Raw genomic sequence first — 20,440 nt, 5'->3', positions numbered from 1 at the left:
CACCCCAAGGGCAAGGATTTTTGTCTGTTTTGTTGATTGATGTATTCCATGAGCCTATAATAGAGACAGGGACAGAGGATGTTCAGTAAATATTTGTTAATGAATGAATAGATGAGCTAATAAGGTAAGGAGGCAAACATCTACAGGAAATGTAGTTTCTTTGTGAATGCAGCAGCCATCTTGAAAATAGGCAGTAGTGTCAAGATGCAGGCACCACCTCCCCAAATTCTCTGTGTTTCTGCAAAAGAAACACCTGGCGGTCATTAATAGTAGTAAGAGATTATTCTATTTGTATCAGAACTGGAGATGAGGACTTGTCTAGTCTTGTCCCCATGGACGGGGGCTTCATTGGTTTCTCCTGGTTTTTATTTGTAGAAATTGACAAACCATCCCAGATGCAAGTGACTGATGTCCAGGACAACAGCATTAGTGTCAGGTGGCTGCCTTCAAGTTCCCCTGTAACCGGTTACAGAGTGACCACTACTCCTAAAAATGGCCCAGGACCATCGAAAACAATGACTGCAGGTCCAGGTAAGAATAGCCAGCACCTCACATACATCAGGATAAACAGAGTAGGACCGCACAGTATGCTTTTTTAAATAAATGACTACCTGGCTCTGAGTACTATACAGTTTCGTATCACGTGTCAGAGTTTCCCCATTTGTGAATTCGGGGCTCAAGGCTGTTAACAGCTCCCTCCACGGTAGAATTTTTAGGATGAGTGCATTTCTGTTTTTACATGTGTAGTAGTGTTTGATGGTGTGGACATCTTAAATTATTAGGTTCATCTTTGTGGTTTTGTTTATCATGCACACTAAGAAGACAGAGATGGTCCTAACTGACTTTGAAAGATTCTTTTAGCTCTTGTTTTTGTTTTCATCTAAAATAATTGTGAAATTAGGATTCTAAGGCAATATTTTAAAGTCCAGTTAATTTTCATTTTTTCAAGAGCAGCATCATTCATTGTTGGTGGCATCATATTCAATTTTAGAGCGTATCCTTTAGTGTGGCTTCACTCCAATATGGTAATTTGTATTAGCAATGAACGTGTCTGTCCAAGAGGAAATCCATGTGTGACTCCTCCATATTTTCATGCTAATTCTGCAAATGAAAATTCCAGGCCACCACGCATTTACTACTGAACTCTGAAAGTCACTTGGTTGTCAGAGTGAATGACATAGATGCTGCCTTTCTTTTCACTCCCTTTGCAGATCAAACAGAAATGACAATTGAAGGCTTGCAGCCCACAGTGGAGTATGTGGTTAGTGTCTACGCTCAGAATCGAAATGGAGAGAGTCAGCCTCTGGTTCAGACAGCAGTAACCAGTATGTAACCAGTGCCTGTTTTCCATGTTCAAAGTCAAATTTTGTGCTTAGGTGTCTGGATACCTAGTTTGTATCTTGAGCTGAGCTCTTTACAAACATTTTTCCTTCTCAGTGCCAAGGAATGAACATATAGGGAGAGAAGTTGTGGAACTACCATAGTTAGTTGCTGTGCTTTGAATTTCTCCTGCTCAAATCGCCTCAGCAAAATCTTATTAGCCTATAGCAAATCTACAAATTATTTTGCTAGCACCTTCTTTTCTACAACTGGATGGTAAAGTTGATTGAAGTGTGCCTCATGAAACTATTATGTTTCGAGCATTTGTGGCTGGACCAACGTTTAATGTAAATATTATATTTATATTAAATATACATACATTACAATATTCAATGGTGGGGGAGGGGGAGAGTTAAAGAAAGAATGTAACAATCTGAATCTAACATTGAAAATCAACTTTGCTGGGCTTCCCTGGTGGCACAGTGGTTGAGAGTCCGCCTGCTGATGCAGGGGACACGGGTTCGTGCCCTGGTCCGGGAGGATCCCACATGCCGCGGAGCGGCTGGGCCCGTGAGCCATGGCCGCTGAGCCTGTGTGCCCAGATCCTGTGCTCCGCAACGGGAGAGGCCACAACAGTGAGAGGCCCGCGTATCGCAAAGAAAAAAAAAAAAAAAGAAAATCAACTTTGCCATTTCCAAGGTATAAAAAAATCCAGGTCTGTGGGACTAACATCACATTGCAAAAACAAATCTTGGTAGAATATCTTAAAATAAATATAAATAAATCCTCATGTGGGGACATTTTGCAGGGTATCTCCGCATCTCATGTACACCTATGTTTTAATAAGTGATGCGACATTAAATATTTTCTGAACCAAAAAACCTTAAACAAGGGTCAAGTAATTTTCCATTTAATAGTGGGTTAATTGGAATTTAATTCATCAAAGAAAAATGGTATCTGCAGAACTGCTTTGCATGTTATAAAAATGCTTATTTCGCAACTTGCTTTTCACATAACCTCTTACCATTAATTTGCCTAACAGACATTGATCGCCCTAAAGGACTGGCATTCACTGATGTGGATGTCGATTCCATCAAAATTGCTTGGGAAAGCCCACAGGGGCAAGTTTCCAGGTACAGGGTGACCTACTCGAGCCCTGAGGATGGAATCCATGAGCTATTCCCTGCACCTGATGGTGAAGAAGAGACTGCAGAGCTGCAAGGCCTCAGGCCGGGTTCTGAGTACACAGTCAGTGTGGTTGCCTTGCACGATGATATGGAGAGCCAGCCCCTGATTGGAACCCAGTCCACAGGTATATCGTTAATTGCACTGCTGGGTGCTCATGGGAGCAGCGGCTTTATGCCCTGCTGAATGCATTATACTTTATCAGGCTATTGATTCCCATGCAAGTGGGTACCCCCAAAATCCACCTCTCTATTAGGAAAGACCCTCTTTAAAGAAGAATAGTAATAAGCAATAAAATGTAGGTGACATTTAGATAAAGTCTAATAAAAGGAAATTTTGGAGTAGCTTGGTTTACAAACAAGGTTATAAAGCGAGACATTGGAAGAGAACATGAAAATTGTGGATTATTTCCTAAGCCATGACTCTCTGTGGTTACTTATGCTCATTATATATAAAGGAAAGAAATTTGGCATCCTAAGGAACCCAAACTGGGCCATTTCATAGCAGCAGGATTCTGAGAACACGTGGGTAAGACCTTCCTTCTCTGGTTAGAGATCATGTGCTAGGTGTATAATTTGCTTAAAGGATTGAGAATCAGACACATAGGAAACAGTTGATAGGGCAAATGCTTTCCACCTTCTTTATCCTCTCATGCTTTATTTCTAAAGCAGAGTGGAATGCTAAAGATGTCTCCTCGTGACAGCATAAACCCTGGAGGTGACAATCCGTATTATTGCTCTTTGCTTCTCTTTTCTGCTTCTGTTGTGAGCCAATTTTCTTCTGCTGCTGCACCACAGAGAATACTTCAAAGTTAGCAGTGATATCTTCCAGGAAGTCCAAACAAAGAGAATAAAATCATAATTCTGTCTTTGGAGGGATGAAATACTCTGTGAGATGGTTTTCCATACAAAGATAATTTCTACCGGAAAGGGGCTACTGCTCATCTTTCCATAGAAATGGAAAGATCAATCCTAATGGCCAATAAGCCAATTTGACTTTAATTTATTAAGGGAAAGCAAAAAAAAACCCAACTGCTAAAACCTTAAGTCTCTTAGAGTTTTGGCATTTCCCCAAGGGCTTCCAGTGTTTCTGAGCATTGCTGGATAAAAAACACATTTTTTTCAGCAAACATTTTCTTCATGTTGCACCCCCTTTTGTCCTTTCTTGTACTGAATCTTTGCTTGACTAGGGTACCCACCCAACCAAACAAGTACAACCTATCTACTTCTTGGAATTCACTTTATTTTCCCCCTTTCCCCATTTACTGTAAGATAACCTCTAACCAATGACCATCCTGACAGCCATTCCTGCACCAACCAACCTGAAGTTCACTCAGGTTTCACCAACCAGCCTGGCCGCCCAGTGGACAGCACCCAATGTTCAGCTCACTGGATATCGAGTGCGGGTGACCCCTAAGGAGAAGACCGGACCAATGAAAGAAATCAACCTTGCTCCCGACAGCTCATCTGTGGTTGTATCAGGACTCATGGTAAGAAGTGTCCTTTTTCTCATTGGACTAAAGAAGTAGGTCATTTCTTACACAGTTGAAGGTGGTGGAAATATAATAAATCTGTGTTCTTTGCCTCTGCTGTCAAATTAAATTGATCATAATTTTGTATCAAGTAGAATTACTTTGTGTTGACTTAAGCTATCAGGGACAGAATTTTATGAGCTGCATTGGATGTTGCATAGCTCTTTAAGTGTATTCTGTTTATTTTAAAATGTTGTATTGTGTGTGCGGGGGGGGCAATTTATATATCCATAGGCTGAATGTATAAATCTACTTTAGTTATGCTTTTTTCAGCCCTGTTACCTTTGCAAGGAATATTCTCCAGTTTTTACCAACCCAGCCTGATCCTACCTTCCTTAAGTCATTTTTAATCCTTCTAGATGTGCATGCAGAAAGCTAGCCAGGGACCTAGGAAATTGTTCTACTTCTTAACATAAGGCCAATTCCAGGAGAAACTACAGAAAGAGGGTTCAGAGACAGACTATTCTCTTTGCCTGCAAAGGGGAAAACAGGCCAATACCATTTTCCTCATTTTGTATCAGCTTAGCATAAACATGTAAGTTATGGCTTACTTGGGCTCAACCCCAGGTGCATTTTTTAATTCATGTAATTAAATATGTTGTCAGTGTAGGAAGGAAATTAATATAGGAGCTTACAGTTCTGCGGGTTTTGCTAGCTTACTTTTTCTTTTCTAACCATTGCATTTTTTCTAACGCTGGAGTGAAAATTCCTGGGCTTCAGAAGATCACATTGCTAAAGCTTACTGCACCCTTCTTTCTAGGTGGCCACTAAATATGAAGTGAGCATCTATGCTCTTAAGGACACTTTGACAAGCAGACCAGCTCAGGGAGTCGTCACAACTCTGGAGAGTGAGTAATCAAACTTTTTAGTGTCGACAAACGTTCTGGATAAACAAAAATTAAAGAATGGCAAATGCCTTTGTAGATCACTACGTGAACAATGGAATGATTCCCAGTTTGGAAATTGATTTGCTTTTCCCAGTTACTACTGTTGCCTCCTGGGCCTCTCCAGGAAGCGGTCTACTGGCGCGTACGTGCAATCACTTCATGACGTGTCGGTGCTGGTGCAGTGAACTAGGACTAACACTTAGGTTATGTTCTACTGGTCAGAATTTGTTCTCATAGAGTTAAGTGTGAGGAGGACGCGCTGGCTTCTGTTGTATCTAACAGTGCGGTAGGGATTGGACAATACTGGGCCCAGGTTCTAGTTTTCTGCCATATCAATAACCCACAGTTATTCTTTTTCAGAAATCACATAAAGTGTCAAAGTCTTCTCATCTATGAAATAGGGATGGCGTTGCACCTGTTGAAAAAAATATGAATCTATATAAGAGTGACAAAATACTAGCAATACCTTATTATAAATATGAATATATATACCTTCCTCATATTATTACACATATTTCATATTATAATAACAATAATGTTAACACTTACTGAGGTATTTGTAGATACATAAAGCCAGCCTTGAGAACCACTGACAGTACTTGTAAAGCTTTTCAGTTCTTAAAAAAAAAAGTACACGAGGTGAGTATTTTCATTTTTCCTAATTACTGTCTGCTTTTTCTCTCTGGATGCCACAGGAGAAAATCTATACATTATTAGTCATGTGTAGAAATTGATGTATTTGTATATAATAAAGAAACATTTTAAAATATCAAAACCTTACCTATATGAGCCAGCCAGGCACTAATCTCTGGCTGTCATCCTGTGCAGATGTCAGCCCTCCAAGAAGGGCCCGTGTGACAGACGCTACTGAGACCACCATCACCATTAGCTGGAGAACCAAGACTGAGACGATCACCGGCTTCCAAGTCGATGCCATCCCAGCCAACGGCCAGACTCCAATTCAGAGAACCATCAAGCCAGATGTCAGAAGCTACACCATCACAGGTCCGGGAGCTCACTCTACTGACCACATTTGATAACTGCCATTCACAACATAAATTAGCTTATTAGTCTTTCTACCACTTACACTGATTAAATTTATCTTCAGTGTTTTATGATAACCCAGCTCTATTTTTTACAATGTATTTTCATCTCCTGATCAAAACATTTTGTCCTGTGAACGCCTGGTTTTGTCTAATGTTTGCCAGAGGAATGGCATAAGTCCCATTCATCAGAGATCTTTCATCAATGAACCGTCTCTTAGGGGAAAAAAAAATTACACATAATGCTTGAGAGCCAAAAGAAACTCAGTGATAGTGTCTACTTCTTAACATTCACATAGACTATAAAGCAGAATTAAATTTGAAAAAGCAAACGACACTACTTCATAGAGATCAAAGTTGTTGTCAGAGAATGTTCAATATCAATTTAGGTCTTTTTGAGATTGAAAATTCTGATTCCAGTTCCCAACCAGTGACCATCTGATAAAACACAGTCAGTAGGTGCTCACCCCTATCACCAAGATAGTCACTTCTAACAGCATTTTTGGATTTTAACATTTATTTTAGCCAATGTCTTTTTGTGCATCTGTGCCTTTCTTTTGAGATGTCCTTCTCATGAGCAGTTAACACCCATACCATGCTCTAATTTATTGTTCAAATGTGAACCACTTCCGTGGTCTGTATAAACAGGCAATGATAGGAGGAACCATGAAGATTGCAAATGAGTTTGAAAATTTTCCTAGTAAATGAAGATCAGATAAAAATCATCTCTTCACCAATCCCAGGTTTACAACCCGGCACTGACTACAAGATCCACTTGTACACCTTGAACGACAATGCCCGGAGCTCCCCTGTGGTCATCGACGCCTCTACTGGTAACTACACTTGCTACTGAAGAAATGCCACTGACTTATATGTTTGTGTGATCAGGCACGTGAACTTGAGCAACAAAAATGAGGCTGGTACTTTTGTATTCAGATCACAGTGAATCATTTTTACTGTTTACAGAACTCTCAGATTCTCTCAAGTCTGCTTTTAAGGGCTGGGAAAAGAATGTGGGAATAACTTTCTTGGTTATTCATTTCCTTAAAGAGATGTAACTTTGTTTCCTTTTAGCCATTGATGCACCATCCAACCTGCATTTCCTGGCCACCACACCCAACTCCCTGCTGTTATCATGGCAGCCACCTCGTGCCAGGATTACTGGTTACATCATCAAGTATGAGAAGCCTGGGTCCCCTCCCAGAGAAGTGGTCCCTCGGCCCCGCCCTGGTGTCACAGAAGCTACTATTACTGGTATTGCTGCTTTCATGCTGCCGTTTTCCTCTTTACTCTCTAGGACACATACAGTGCTTAGCAGACTCCAGCTGTGTCTTTGGTGCTGTACCATGAGCACAAGAAGCCCCATTTCTGACAACTTCAAAAAGCATTCTCTATGGAGGAGCTGTCAAACTTGATACATCTCAGAATTCACAACAAAGCAATAATTTCAATACTGTCATAATGGCATAACTAGAATCTTTTTATCTGCTGTATGTTTGCCAGACAGCTATCAGTTCTTCCTAGAAAAAGACACTTTTCAAAGCAAACTAGCAAATTTGGATACTGTTCTCTCACTCAGCAACCTAAAGAATGATAGGTCTGCAGGATTTGCCAGACTGCCACCTGCGATGGCCCTCATTATCCAGTTTCACAGGATAGGGCTTGAGGCAAAGTGATTCCCAATCACCCATACTGGAGAGAGTGCTTAGGATGGGGAATAAGAGATCATAGGCCTCTGGTATTGTTTTTGTCCAAGAGATTATACGGTAAACTGTGTATATAGGCTATCATCTAGACTTAAAAATCCTATAGAACACACAGGTACCAGAAGGAGACACTGCTTCTTTAGAAACTTTGGAGACAGGAAAATAGAATCAGATATGGAAGGCGTTGAATTGGGTACTTCCTACAGGGTCCACACAAAGAGTGGTCACTCTTTCCTACGGAGCACTTTTTTGTAGTCTAACTTTTTCATTGATCCTGCCACTGAGAGCCATCTGTTTGTTAGGCCTAAGTAGATTCATGTATACAGTCTGCACTGATCTCTCCCAAGTGTGTATTTCGCTGGCAGTGTACAACACTGATAGATTTTCTTGAATTCAAAAGGGCAGATGAGACCACATGTTAACAGAATACCCAGGAAAAGTAAAGTGCTTATTCAGGTGTCAGACTTGACAGGAAGATAATTAATTTGCTAAGTGGCTATTGTATACAGAGTATTTGAGTGTTTGCAGAAGCAAAACGAAGTCAGTTTTGCCTTTCAAGAGGCCAATGGCCAGCTGGAGAGAGGATGCTTGCTTCCCAGTAGTATCTCCTGGTGAGATCAACTTTCATTTGACCAGCTGAGCCCACAGACATAATGTGATGATCTGTCCTTCCATCAGGTCTGGAACCAGGAGTCGAGTACACAATCCAAGTCATCGCCCTCAAGAACAATCAGAAGAGTGAGCCTCTGATCGGGAGGAAAAAGACAGGTAAAGAGCACCTTCCTCGGTGGTTAACAGGGAGATGGCCAAAACAAAACTAATTACGAATGATTCATTTTGCAGGGAAAAAGTGCTCCAGGTTTCGATGCATTTCTTGTGAAACTTTTTTTTTCTCTAACAGCATAGCATGTATGCTGTGCTCTTTCATAGCAAGAATAAGCTAACCATCTGCAAAACTGTTTTATTTTTTTCCTAGCCAGTCAATATAAAAGCCTTTCATTCATCTTTAAAAAATCCAAACCGGATATTAAAATGTAAAAACCAAGCTGCGATCGTTGCTGCTCTTGTATACATTCTTTTGAAGTTAAAAATGTTTTTATAAGAAGGGGGAGGGGAGGGAAAAATCTTTCTCATTTGTCTTTATTTATTATTTGGTTTCTAAAACTTCGAACTAAATAATGTCTCACTTTTTTATCCAATTTCAGTTTAATTTGAAGAAAATGCTTCATTTATGCTGATAGGAGAATTTTAAAATAAATTTTATGTGTGTATTTTAATCTATTCTTAGCATTTCAAACTATGAAAAACTACTGCACCAAACCTCTGGAATTCTCATACTTCAGACGCTGATAAAATTAGTCTGGATTCTAGTCCTCATAACATGATTCTCAAGTGAAAAAGAGAAAAAAGGCTGCATATTTCGGTTCCATTAGGCTTAATTTGAGCAGAAGCAGCTTCTATGGGGCTCAGCGGTTCAAAGCTTTGTGTGTATGATAAATTCATACTAACACTTTTTTCGTTCCAAACTATAAAGAAAACTTTGAGAAAAATCATAAAGATTTCTTTTTGGAAAAAAAGTGTTTTGTGATCTAAGAACTGCTAATTTTCCAGGAGCTTTGATCTGATTGAAAAATAGTCGTTGTTGCCTGAACTGATAACGGCTCCGGAGGCTACTTCTGGGAGCTTAACACGCTTTGCTTTTTTTGGCTCTAACCTCTCTTGGCTAGATGAGCTTCCCCAACTGGTAACCCTTCCACACCCCAATCTTCATGGACCAGAGATCCTGGATGTTCCCTCCACAGTTCAAAAGACCCCTTTCATCACCAACCCTGGGTATGACACTGGAAACGGTATTCAGCTTCCTGGCACTTCTGGTCAGCAGCCCAGTCTTGGGCAACAAATGATCTTTGAGGAGCATGGTTTTAGGCGAACCACACCGCCCACAATGGCCAGCCCCGTAAAGCATAGGCCAAGACCGTATCCACCGAATGTAAATGAGGAGATCCAAATTGGTCCTGTCCCCAGGGGAGACGTAGACCATCATCTCTACCCTCACGTTCTGGGACTCAATCCAAATGCTTCTACAGGACAAGAAGCTCTCTCTCAGACAACCATCTCATGGACCCCATTCCAGGAAAGCTCTGAGTATATCATTTCATGTCATCCAGTTGGCATTGATGAAGAACCCTTGCAGGTAATTCATGTTTCTCTTTACTTCTGGGCAGTCTGGGAAAGAAAGTAAGCTAGGCTACTGAAGTGACCAGAGCTCTGATGTCCAGTGGCATACTTCTAGAACCTCTTAGAAAGGTGGCATGCTTAAGTCCTGATTTTCTTTTTTAATCTCAGTACGGCTCTACTTCAGGGGATGTTCCAAAGAGTGTCATTAGCTTTTGTTTAGTAGAGAATAAAATCATTTCTATTATTATCGATCATTTGAGGTTCCATGGTAATATAGACAAAGAAATGATCTTAGAAAAGAGAGAGAGAGAGAGATTCTGCCTGAATTTACTTTTGTCCAGGAAGGGCTAAAATGCCTTCGTTACGGTTTGTCCTTGAAGAATCCCACTATCTACAATATGTCAAAGGAGAAAGAACTTGGCCGAAGCTGTGCCTCTAAGTGATTGAATTCTCTGACTAAAACGTCTATGCTTTAATTTGTCTTGCTGATATCAATGTTCACTGTTTTCTTATTTTTAGAAAGTGGCAGACTTTTAAAAACTGACTACACTGTGGAGGATTTATGAGCTTAGAAAAATGAGTTTGAGGATTTGCCAAAGGGTTTGAAGGACCCCATGTTGGGGTCAGATGTCACTTGTGTGGGATGAATGTGTATCCCACATAGCGCAGCGTCCACGTTTTATGTGAAGGGAGCATGGCCACGGCTGCCAGTGGGCTTGCCCAGACTGCAACTACAGCAGGATGAAGAGGAGGCTGTCTCTAGAATTAGTGAGGGTTCCTGGTAACTGTGGAGCACATAGGGTAGATTTTTGGCAGGAAAATCTGTCACGTAGAAATGACAGCCCCTCACTCAACCTCCATTTCTCTCCTTCTCTGGTTGGGACCTTTACACTCTTCATCTTTGTCTCCCTTTGCTTTGTTTACACAGTAAGAGTTACTGAGAAGAGAATAGGGAAAGTCATATCAATTCCTCACTCTAATGCTTTCTCCCCTACTTTGGATGTGCTAATAATTGCAGTTCCGAGTTCCTGGAACTTCTGCTAGTGCCACCTTGACGGGTCTTACCAGAGGGGCCACCTACAACATCATAGTGGAGGCAATAAAAGACCAGAAGAGGCACAAGGTTCGGGAGCAAGTAGTTACCGTGGGCAATGCTGGTATGTGAACATCGGGGTTATTTGAGCAAAAGCTCTGGACTACCCCAGAGATGCTTCTTCGAGTGACTGTTCCTTTCTTGCTGTTGTCTTTTGACTTTAGGAAATAATTCCATGAAGTAACTGAGCAACTTTAAATTCAATTATTTTCCCCTCAGAGTATCATAGTATCTTGTAAAACACATACATAAATAGAGTCTCAAACAGTGATATGATGATAGACCCGGAAGGGACTTCAAATATTGTTTGGTCCAACACTGTGAGTCCCAGCTAGTGAGTATCTGGGTTGATATAGGACACAAGTCTCCTGATCTCTGTTCCCAGACCCTCTTCACCTTACCAGGTTGCTGTTCTCCTGAGTAAGTTTTAAGTACTGAAAGTGATTACCTGTGAAGGAAATTCCTTATCTGCTGACATCAATGCCTGCTGGGTTTTGGTCCTGATGTAAAATGCTACCAACATAGCCCATTTCTGTCCAAAGAGCTCCCTTATTCCCATGTTATTTCATGATTATATAGGCCTAAAACCACAATGAGGTTAAATGGTCATTGACTCTTTGTAGCACCTGGAAAGTTCCGTTAAACCAGTAGTGTATCACCCGGCTTTCCAAACTCCAGCAAGCTGGAGAGTCACCAAGAAACATGAGATAGGGAATAATCAAAATCATGAATCTCAAATTTTCCAACTGGAGGGTTTTCCATTCCCCATCAGCAGGGAGTGCTGAATTCTGTCTGCCAAGTGACAGGCTTTATTCCTAGGGCCAGTTACTTAACCTCAGCCTCCTTCCTCATTCGATAGGTGACTGTGTTCTTTTACATGTATAAAAGCCTGTGAATTAAGCAGTTTATTTTTATTTGGAGGAGGGGGATTATTTTGTGCTTATTGTGTTATATATCTATGGTAATGCACACTTTTTGTTTCGTGTGGTTTTGCTAGTAGAATGCCATGTGAAAGGAATTTTCAAGAGCACAAAGGTCTTTGTGCTTTTTCCACATCATCTTTTTAAAAAGATTCCATCTCCAGAACTTTGGTCAGGTGGAATTTTAACTCCTGGCTATCTTTAGGAAGGTTATTGAAACCCCTCATAGCAGTTTAAGTTCCTTCCATTTTTCTTTCCGACTTCTTATTCCCAGCAGCAATATTCTGCATTCTAGCCAGGTTCTCCCAGCTTTGAGACATTTCAGACATCTTAGTTTCAACAAAACTCTATTTTCTTCCACTGTGATGCCTTTCAAAATATTAGACAGTTCAAATATCTATTGCTTTTGAGCTTTTGATTTTTGCACTGTGAAAAGAAATATACACAGTGGGATTCTAAGTCACAGAAGTTAGTTTACTTAATTTTTAGATAATAATTTGAAGCATGCTTTGTTTGCATAGATTATTTTAAAATAAGCTTTCCCAAAACATAAAGACCAGATCTTAGGCAACATGAAAAGATTCCATTACTTAATTTCTAAGCCATCGATATCCCATTGCTTTCTCTTATTTGGAACAGTTGGTTTTATTGATAGAGTAAAGCAGTCTGACCATTATGAAAAGACTGTACAAAATCTAGGCTTTTTGCACTATTATACAAAAAAATGCAATAAATAAATGCGATCACATTTTAATGGTATATAAAACTGTGACAACTTTTGCATTAAAGCAAAAGATGCCCTCTAATAATTATTCTTTATTTGGTGAGCACTTTCTAAGTGTTGGTAATAGGCCAGTGCTTTGAATTCATGATCTCATGTAATCTTCACAAGATCCTGAGTAGGTGGAGATATTTTTATTTTTATCCCCACATTACAGAGGAGGGAAATAAGGCAGAGAAATGTTAAATAACTAGCTTAGGGTCACTCAGGTACTGATGGAGAGGAATTTCCAGCCTTCGCATCCCACTGAAGTTCTTAATTGCCCCATGATCTGTTCCATGTTATATAGACTAGATTTACTAAAAATGATTTTTTTTTTTAGAACTGAGGGCAAAAGTGAAAGATGGGCTCCTTTTAAGCATTGTTTATTAGAGCAGTTGATGCACTGATAGAACAGATGAGTGCTTTTTAGTGCTACCGGGATTTTTGTTTTCAAATAAGTCATTATATACAATAATTCAGTTCTCTTCTTATGGTCCAAAACCATAATAAGATGTCTTTTTCTTTCCTTTTTTTTTTTTTTTTGCCTTTTCCTCCTTTTCTTCCTGTAGTTGACCAAGGCCTAAACCAACCCATGGATGACTCGTGCTTCGACCCCTACACGGTTTCCCATTATGCCATTGGAGAAGAGTGGGAGCGATTGTCTGAATCTGGCTTTAAACTCTCATGCCAGTGCTTAGGCTTTGGCAGTGGTCATTTCAGATGTGATTCATCTAGTGAGTAGCTTGCTTTGTCCACCTCTTGCATGTCCATGCATTCGCACAATGTGCCAAAGGAGGAAGCATGTTTGGCAGATGCAACCTCTTCCAAACATGAAGCAAATGAGGAGAGACTGCTTGACTCAAAGTAAAATTTTGCATCATATAAAAATGATGGGAAATTTTACTTGTTGAATATTGCTTCATCTCAAAGGTTGTATTTCAATATGACTATTAATTAAAACTAAATTTGCGATGGTAATATGATTTTTAAAATTTTTTTGTTAAAATGAATAAAGTCAAACTCTTTGGAGCCAGGTCTAATGAAGGGTATCGGAGACACAATGGAACCTCAAGTCTCTTTTAATCTGTAGTGTTGAGTGAGCTCAGAGGTGAACATTTATACTTACAAATATTCTATCTCTTTCAACACAAACCAAATATACACATATCATAGTATACATACACACTCACACACACACACTCTTTCATATCACACATACACACTCATATCATACATACACATACACACATTGGGCAGCTTGAATCTTGCCAAGTAATGTGGAGAGTACAGATAGTCCATTTGTAGATAATTAAGAATCAACTTCAATTGAAAAATATTTGATTTTCAAATTATAAGAGGATTTTATTATTTAAAATTATTTTTTAGTTAAAATAATCCTAGGAATGACTTATCATGCTTTGAGGTTTAGTATTAGAATTTCTAAATCCTTCATTTCTGCTTTGTTTTTAGAGGATGCGATTATTATTAAAAATTGGTTCATTTTCACAGGTGTTAATCATTATGCCTTATAACAAGCCTCCTATAGATATATCCAGGAATTGTACTGGGTGAAATATGACATAATGATTTTTAAAAGATCTTAAGAGCACTTTACTTAACTTGTATACACGAACTGGTTTAATTCAGACTGAAATATAAAAACAACGAATTTTTTCAATGCAGACTATTGTGCTTGACCATCTGAAAATAGAAAGAGGTGTCATATGCTGTTTAGGAGTTGGAAGTTTTAACATTTGGCATCAATTAGGTGGTTTTTAATTTCTGAAATTGAGCTATTTTTAAGTCTGTATATTTATTACCTATGTAAGTACTTAGGCGCAACTGTGGGAGCAGAGCTGTAAGTTGATTTATGTGATTCTTTGGCTCAACTTACATATTCTTCACTTAGATGTCATAATTATTGACTAACTTTTTTAAAGTTTTAGGAATGACTGACTTGTTGATAAAATAAAAGTTGTGTGTATTATATAAACTTCCAAAGTTTGTTTTTAGTATAAACTTTGAAGATTAAAAAGTCATCTAAAAGGTCATCTTTTATGTATGGTAGTTAAAGATAAATAACTGTGCATTTTAGATATTCCTTAGAACCAGTCTTATTTGTAGGATGATAACCATTCATTTATCATTTTGTTTTTGTTTTGATACATAGGTTTATTCTTTCACTTTTCCCATTTACAAGAAACAGGTTGTAGTGTGTAGAAACCAGCTGACCTTTGCTTTTTGGTTAATTGAACTTTGTACCCAGGATCTCTGCAAATCCAAAAGTGACTTTTCATCTATTATCTATTTTTAGCCTTCCCAATTTTAAACCTTAATAGGGAGAATTCAAATGAAGGTCATTGACTATTCTTGTGAAATGATTATGATGAAATAGACTGGATCTTAAAATATCTGAGAAAATGTTAAGTGGTAAAGATAATATTTTCAAATCCAACCAAAAAAGTGGTTTGTCAGAGGGATCATGACCTTCATCTTTCCTTGCCACTCCTTCCAGATACCTGGTTTTGAAAATCTGGTGACATGTCCCAGTACGCTCACCATCTTGTGAGTCAGAACATGCCAATAACTCCTTGCCTCTGATCTTCCCCACCCCCCAGAATGGTGCCATGATAATGGTGTGAACTACAAGATTGGAGAGAAGTGGGATCGTCAGGGAGAAAATGGCCAGATGATGAGCTGCACGTGTCTTGGAAATGGAAAAGGAGAATTCAAGTGCGATCCCCGTACGTTGCCACAAATCATTTTTAGTGTTTTCTTGAGCACTCCCACCTTCATTACTGAGCTGTAACTCTCATTCCCAGAAATAATTGGAGACTTTAGGTCTTCTTGAGGAGTGAACGGTGGTTTTGTTAATCTTTTGATTTGGGACAGCAGAGACAAGCTTCAAAAATGAGCCATAATTTAATGTTGTTATAGGGCACTTTAGCACTTTTCCAACCTGAGTATTTTGACCATAATCTGCAGTGAAATGTAACAAGAAAGCCTTACGGGTCTTTAGATTCAATTTTTAAAATATGATCTCTATCTTTGCATTGAACCGTTTCCAGTTTATTAGATCTAGTCTTTGGAAATGCTGCCCTAAGATCTATACAGCAGTACCTCTCTTATGGATGATTCCCATTAACATGTGGGACGTGGGCTGTGATGACATAAATTTAGGAGAGAAACAAACTCATCCCCATAGAGGGGTCAAGTCTATATTATTGTTCTCAGTCTTACATGCGCTTATGATTTGTGTGTCCACGTAGATGAGGCAACGTGTTACGACGATGGGAAGACGTACCACGTGGGAGAACAGTGGCAGAAAGAATATCTTGGCGCCATTTGCTCCTGCACGTGCTTTGGAGGCCAGCGGGTAAGACCAGATAGGCCAGGCTCTGTGCAATTTAGACAAGGTTGGGGGGGGCAGGTTCCTGTACGGACGATTAAGAGTTATGCTTCCTGGGTGTGTGCTGTGCACACAGGTGTGGTAGTTTCCCTTATGAAATGGGGAAATACTTCAGCTCCTGTTGGAACATAAGGCTACTGACTACCCCTTCCCAGTTCTCCCCCTTTGTGGCAGCCTTAGCCCCCTCCCCCATACCTACTATTCTCAGACTGCCTCCATTCTTCAGCAACTGAAGTGTTAAACACTGGGTAGCACTGGGCTTCTTGCTCCATTCTGTTGGGCAGGTGCCCCTGTGATACTGCTGTTAAATATTTTGAATACCCAGATCTAAGAAAATACCACTTCTTTGTACCCTCTCTCAATCCCCAAATAGATTCCTGCCATAGGTCTAGTGCTATGCTCAGGAATATGGGACACACAGAGGGAGTGAGAAATGGTCCTGGCTCTTAATGATATAGTTGGAGACATTAAATTAGCATACATTGAAAGTCCAGCTAATCAAGTCAGGCTCTGAGTGGATCTGACAAACGCAGTTCCCACGTAGGCTTATGTCAGCAGGAAAGGTTTGGTGGAAAAGAGAAGCATGACTGGCTGGGTTTGGGTTTTTTTTTTTTTAATTTTAATTAATTATTTATTTATTTTTGGCTGCGTTGGGTCTTCGTTGCTGCGTGTGGGCTTTCTCTAGTTGTGGCGAGCGGGGGCTACTCTTCATCGCCGTGCGCGGCTTCTCACTGCAGTGGCTTCTCTTATTGCAGAGCGCGGGCTCTAGGTGCACGAGCTTCAGTAGTTGTGGCACTCGGGCTCAGTAGTTGTGGCTTGTGGGCTCTAAAGCACAGGCTCAGTAGTTGTGGCACAGGGGCTTAGTTGCTCCGTGGCATGTGGGACTTCCCAGACCAGGGCTTGAATCCATGTCCCCTGCATTGGCAGGCGGATTCTTAACCACTGCGCCACGAGCGTAGTCCGCTGGCTGGGGTTTAAGATGGTTACAATTTGGTTGAGGGATGGCGGAAGCAGAGAGAGCAGAGTGAGCACAGCCCCCTGGAATGGGAAGGCGCTGGCACATGTGGGCTCCAGTGAAACAACCCTCTGCCTGCTGTCTAGTGGTAAGACATTAAATGGGAAGAAGTGGGGGCCACTTATGCAGGGCCTCGGAAGTCCATTATTCATGCCAGTACTTCTCAACCACTTCTAATCGGTGTCCTACTTCAATATAACAGAAAAGTGCTGTGCTTTCCTCTAATCTTTGAAATTACAAAATAAAATGCCTTATAACTCAAATAAAAGCAATGAAACATAACATTCCTTTGTTTTCAATGAAAACATACCCTCCCCAACAGCTTTTCAAATTCTGGTCCATGAAGAGCATGCTCCCTACTCCTGGGTAAGGCTCACTGGTTGATACCTTTGGCATTAGCCAGTTGCAGGTGCCCAAGAGAAAGGGAACATGATGGAAGACGGTTTTTAGGAAGATTAAACTGGCAGCAGAGAAGGGTCTTCAGGGGTCTGGCTGAGGGCAGCCCCTGGAAGCTACTCTGATCTTATTCCACCACTCGTAGTTGGGTGGGGAAAGAGTCTCTCTCTCTGTCTCTCTTGAACACATATAAAGACCGTGATCACAGAACTCCGTCATCTCTGGCCATGTGCTCAGTGTAGAAAAGTGTGATGGAAAGTGAATTTGTTGAGAAGTCGGTTTTGGTCTCACTTCAGCCTCTCTGCCTCATGATTTACGTACATGAAACCTTTCACGTGTGACACCTGTTCTAAAGTGAAGTGCGAAATGAAACACTTTAGACAGGAGTGGGAACTGTTACGTGTTTATATGAAAGCAAGATTCACTGATTCTGTAAGTAGGTGTTTACCCATACTGTCTTAGGTATTATGGGGAATATGCTTTTAAATGGACAAATATGTCTGAAATATTTCACTGACAATATAAGAAAGAAAGTGATTGTATTATTTAGGGTTCTTCTGGCTATAAGAGAAAAGCCCAACTCAGGTTAATTTAGGCAAAAGAAGGCTCATATGACTGGAAAGTCTCAGGATCTCTGTAGAAAGGACATGACCAGGAGACACCCAGCTGGGTGGCAGTCCCACTCCACTCACAGGTCACTGTGTGACTTCCCCGCCCCCCAGTCAGTCATTCCTCTGGGTCTCCTTTCCCTTACCTATAAAATGAGGGTGTCTGTCCATGTGATCTCACGTTCCTTTTAAAAGCTCTAGGATTCCAGGAAAACCTCCTCCATCATGTAGTGTGGAAAGCTTATTAAGGAAGTCAGGACTGGAATCAGCCTTAGCAGATGGGTGGGGTTTGTAAGACATTTCAGGAAAAAGGAAACGCATAAATAGAGGCAGCTATAAAATATGAGTAATCAGCCAACATGTATTCTGCAAGTTATAAATGCATGAAATCATCCTCAAAGCTTACTTTGTGACTAACTGCGTATATTTTGCCAACTCGTAAGAGGTGAAATTCTTCGACACAAGCTCTAAGTTGCGATGTTCTTGTGTTGTCATAAACCCCATCCGACTTCATGCCTCTGCTCTTTTAGGGCTGGCGCTGTGACAACTGCCGCAGACCAGGGGCTGAACCCGGTCACGAAGGCTCAACTGGCCACTCCTACAACCAGTATTCGCAGAGATACCATCAGAGAACAAACACTGTAAGTGCATTTGCACCCTGTGTGTTTCTCCCCTAAATGCAATTAGGCACATAGTAGAGAGTCCCTTTCTGTAGGTACCTTTCTTCTGAATGAACCAATTTTTAAAAACTCTTTTAAAAGACTTAAGAGTAGAAAGAATATTGTATCCTGTAACATAATTTGGGTTCTCTTGAGCATCTCCCATTGCCCAGTATATAGCTAAGCTCTTAAAGCTAGACATATTTTCCTATGCATAAGTAATTATCAGAGAAGCCACCCTCCCCTTTTTTTCTCTGTAGCCTTTACAGCGTTGCTATTAATTTTTCTTCTTCTTTTTTAACAGAATGTCAACTGCCCAATTGAGTGCTTCATGCCTTTAGATGTACAGGCTGACAGAGAAGATTCCCGAGAGTAATATTTCCAACTCAGAAACAAGCACGGATCTCTGTCAAGGTCCATCCAAACTGGAGTGATGTTAGCAGACCCCAGCTTAGTTTGTTTCTTTCTTAAGCCCTCTGCTCTGGAGTAACTTCTCCAGCTTCAGCTCAATTCACAGCTTCTCCAAGCATCACCCTGGGAGTGTTTTTAGACTTTTCTCATAAATGGGGCAGTATGTTGCCAGTTCTCCAAAGTATTCAATACTACTCAGTATTTTAAGTGAAATGATTCTAACTTGTGATTTGGATTGGGATCAATAGGGAAGCACATGCACCAACCAAGATACAAAATGTCTTGAAATGATATTACCAAAATTTTCAATAGGAAAGTTACCCAAACACTTCTGCTTCCACTTAACTATCTGGCCCACAATATTGTAGGAATGGCATGTCCTTGTTGCTGTGATATTTGAAATATCCACAGTACTCACTATTTCCAAATGATTCTAGTAATTGCCTAGAAATCTTTCTCTTACCTGTTATTTATCAATTTTTCCCTGTATTTTTATATGGAAAAAATTGTATTGAAGACACTTAGTATGCAGTTAATAAGAGGAATTTGGTCTAATTATGGTTGGTGATTATTTTTTATACTGTACATGCCAAAGCTTTACTACTGTGGAAAGACAACTGTTTAATAAAAGATTTACATTCCACAACTTGAACATCATGGCTTCTTTTTTACATACAGAAATTTGGGGGAAAATAAGAATCTTCCTGAATGTTTTTTCTTTGCTATTCAGCAAACATTTGAAAAACCATGATGGGCACGGCTCTCTAAATTTTGGTGATTTATGTACAAGCTTTTTTAAGTCTGTCACTCCCCAAACCCAGATTCAGTCTTGTCATTTTATCTCTTCAGTAATGGAGATAACTTTATATTTTCCGCTTTACCAGATTTAGGTGGATTCAGATACTTAACTTGCTAGCTAGCTCTTCAGAAGTATAATCAAAACAAACTTTTCATTGTTCTTTTCTAACCATTATAATTCTTTGCTCCCTCCCACTTCCTTTCCATCCTTCATTAAATAAACATCTATTCAAAGAGATTACCTGCAAGGAAAATAAAAAGATGACTGAGATGTTAAAACTACTTAAATCGGGAATCCCCTGGTGGTCCAGTGGTTAGGACTCCTCGCTTCCACTTCAGGGGGAGCGGGTTTGATCACTGGTCGGGGAACTAAGATCCTGCATGCTGCACAGTAAAGCCAAACAAAACAAAACAAAACAAAAAACCACCAAAAAACTACTTAAATCGCATGGCATAGAGGGGTTCTGTCTTAAGGAAACGCTGTGGTATAATAACGTCAATCCAACTTGTTTAAATGC

General features: G+C 40.1%; 1 protein-coding gene across 8 annotated transcripts in view; it reads left to right on the top strand.

The window, feature by feature from the left end:
- Nucleotides 1-19,776, top strand: part of FN1 (fibronectin 1) — a 69,982-nt gene extending 50,206 nt beyond the window's left edge. For 2 of the 8 annotated variants that reach the window (XM_081243031.1, XM_081243029.1), the window contains 16 exons: nucleotides 376-531; nucleotides 1,212-1,325; nucleotides 2,363-2,632; nucleotides 3,807-3,994; nucleotides 4,797-4,884; nucleotides 5,752-5,928; nucleotides 6,710-6,799; nucleotides 7,041-7,220; nucleotides 8,351-8,440; nucleotides 9,400-9,866; nucleotides 10,869-11,007; nucleotides 13,196-13,360; nucleotides 15,245-15,370; nucleotides 15,896-16,002; nucleotides 18,585-18,695; nucleotides 19,018-19,776. In XM_081243031.1, coding sequence (XP_081099157.1) covers nucleotides 376-531; nucleotides 1,212-1,325; nucleotides 2,363-2,632; nucleotides 3,807-3,994; nucleotides 4,797-4,884; nucleotides 5,752-5,928; nucleotides 6,710-6,799; nucleotides 7,041-7,220; nucleotides 8,351-8,440; nucleotides 9,400-9,866; nucleotides 10,869-11,007; nucleotides 13,196-13,360; nucleotides 15,245-15,370; nucleotides 15,896-16,002; nucleotides 18,585-18,695; nucleotides 19,018-19,089 — 2,540 coding nt within the window. In that variant the 3' untranslated portion in view covers nucleotides 19,090-19,776. The remainder of the gene's footprint in view (nucleotides 1-375; nucleotides 532-1,211; nucleotides 1,326-2,362; nucleotides 2,633-3,806; nucleotides 3,995-4,796; nucleotides 4,885-5,751; nucleotides 5,929-6,709; nucleotides 6,800-7,040; nucleotides 7,221-8,350; nucleotides 8,441-9,399; nucleotides 9,867-10,868; nucleotides 11,008-13,195; nucleotides 13,361-15,244; nucleotides 15,371-15,895; nucleotides 16,003-18,584; nucleotides 18,696-19,017) is intronic. The other 6 variants (XM_081243032.1, XM_081243035.1, XM_081243034.1 and 3 more) reach the window with 3 other exon arrangements.
- Nucleotides 19,777-20,440: the final 664 nt, after the last annotated feature.

This window comes from Mesoplodon bidens, assembly GCF_964165515.1.
Source record: "Mesoplodon bidens genome assembly, chromosome: 8".
NCBI classification, from domain to species: Eukaryota; Metazoa; Chordata; class Mammalia; order Artiodactyla; family Ziphiidae; genus Mesoplodon; species Mesoplodon bidens.
This window is presented reverse-complemented; position numbering and strand designations above follow the sequence as displayed.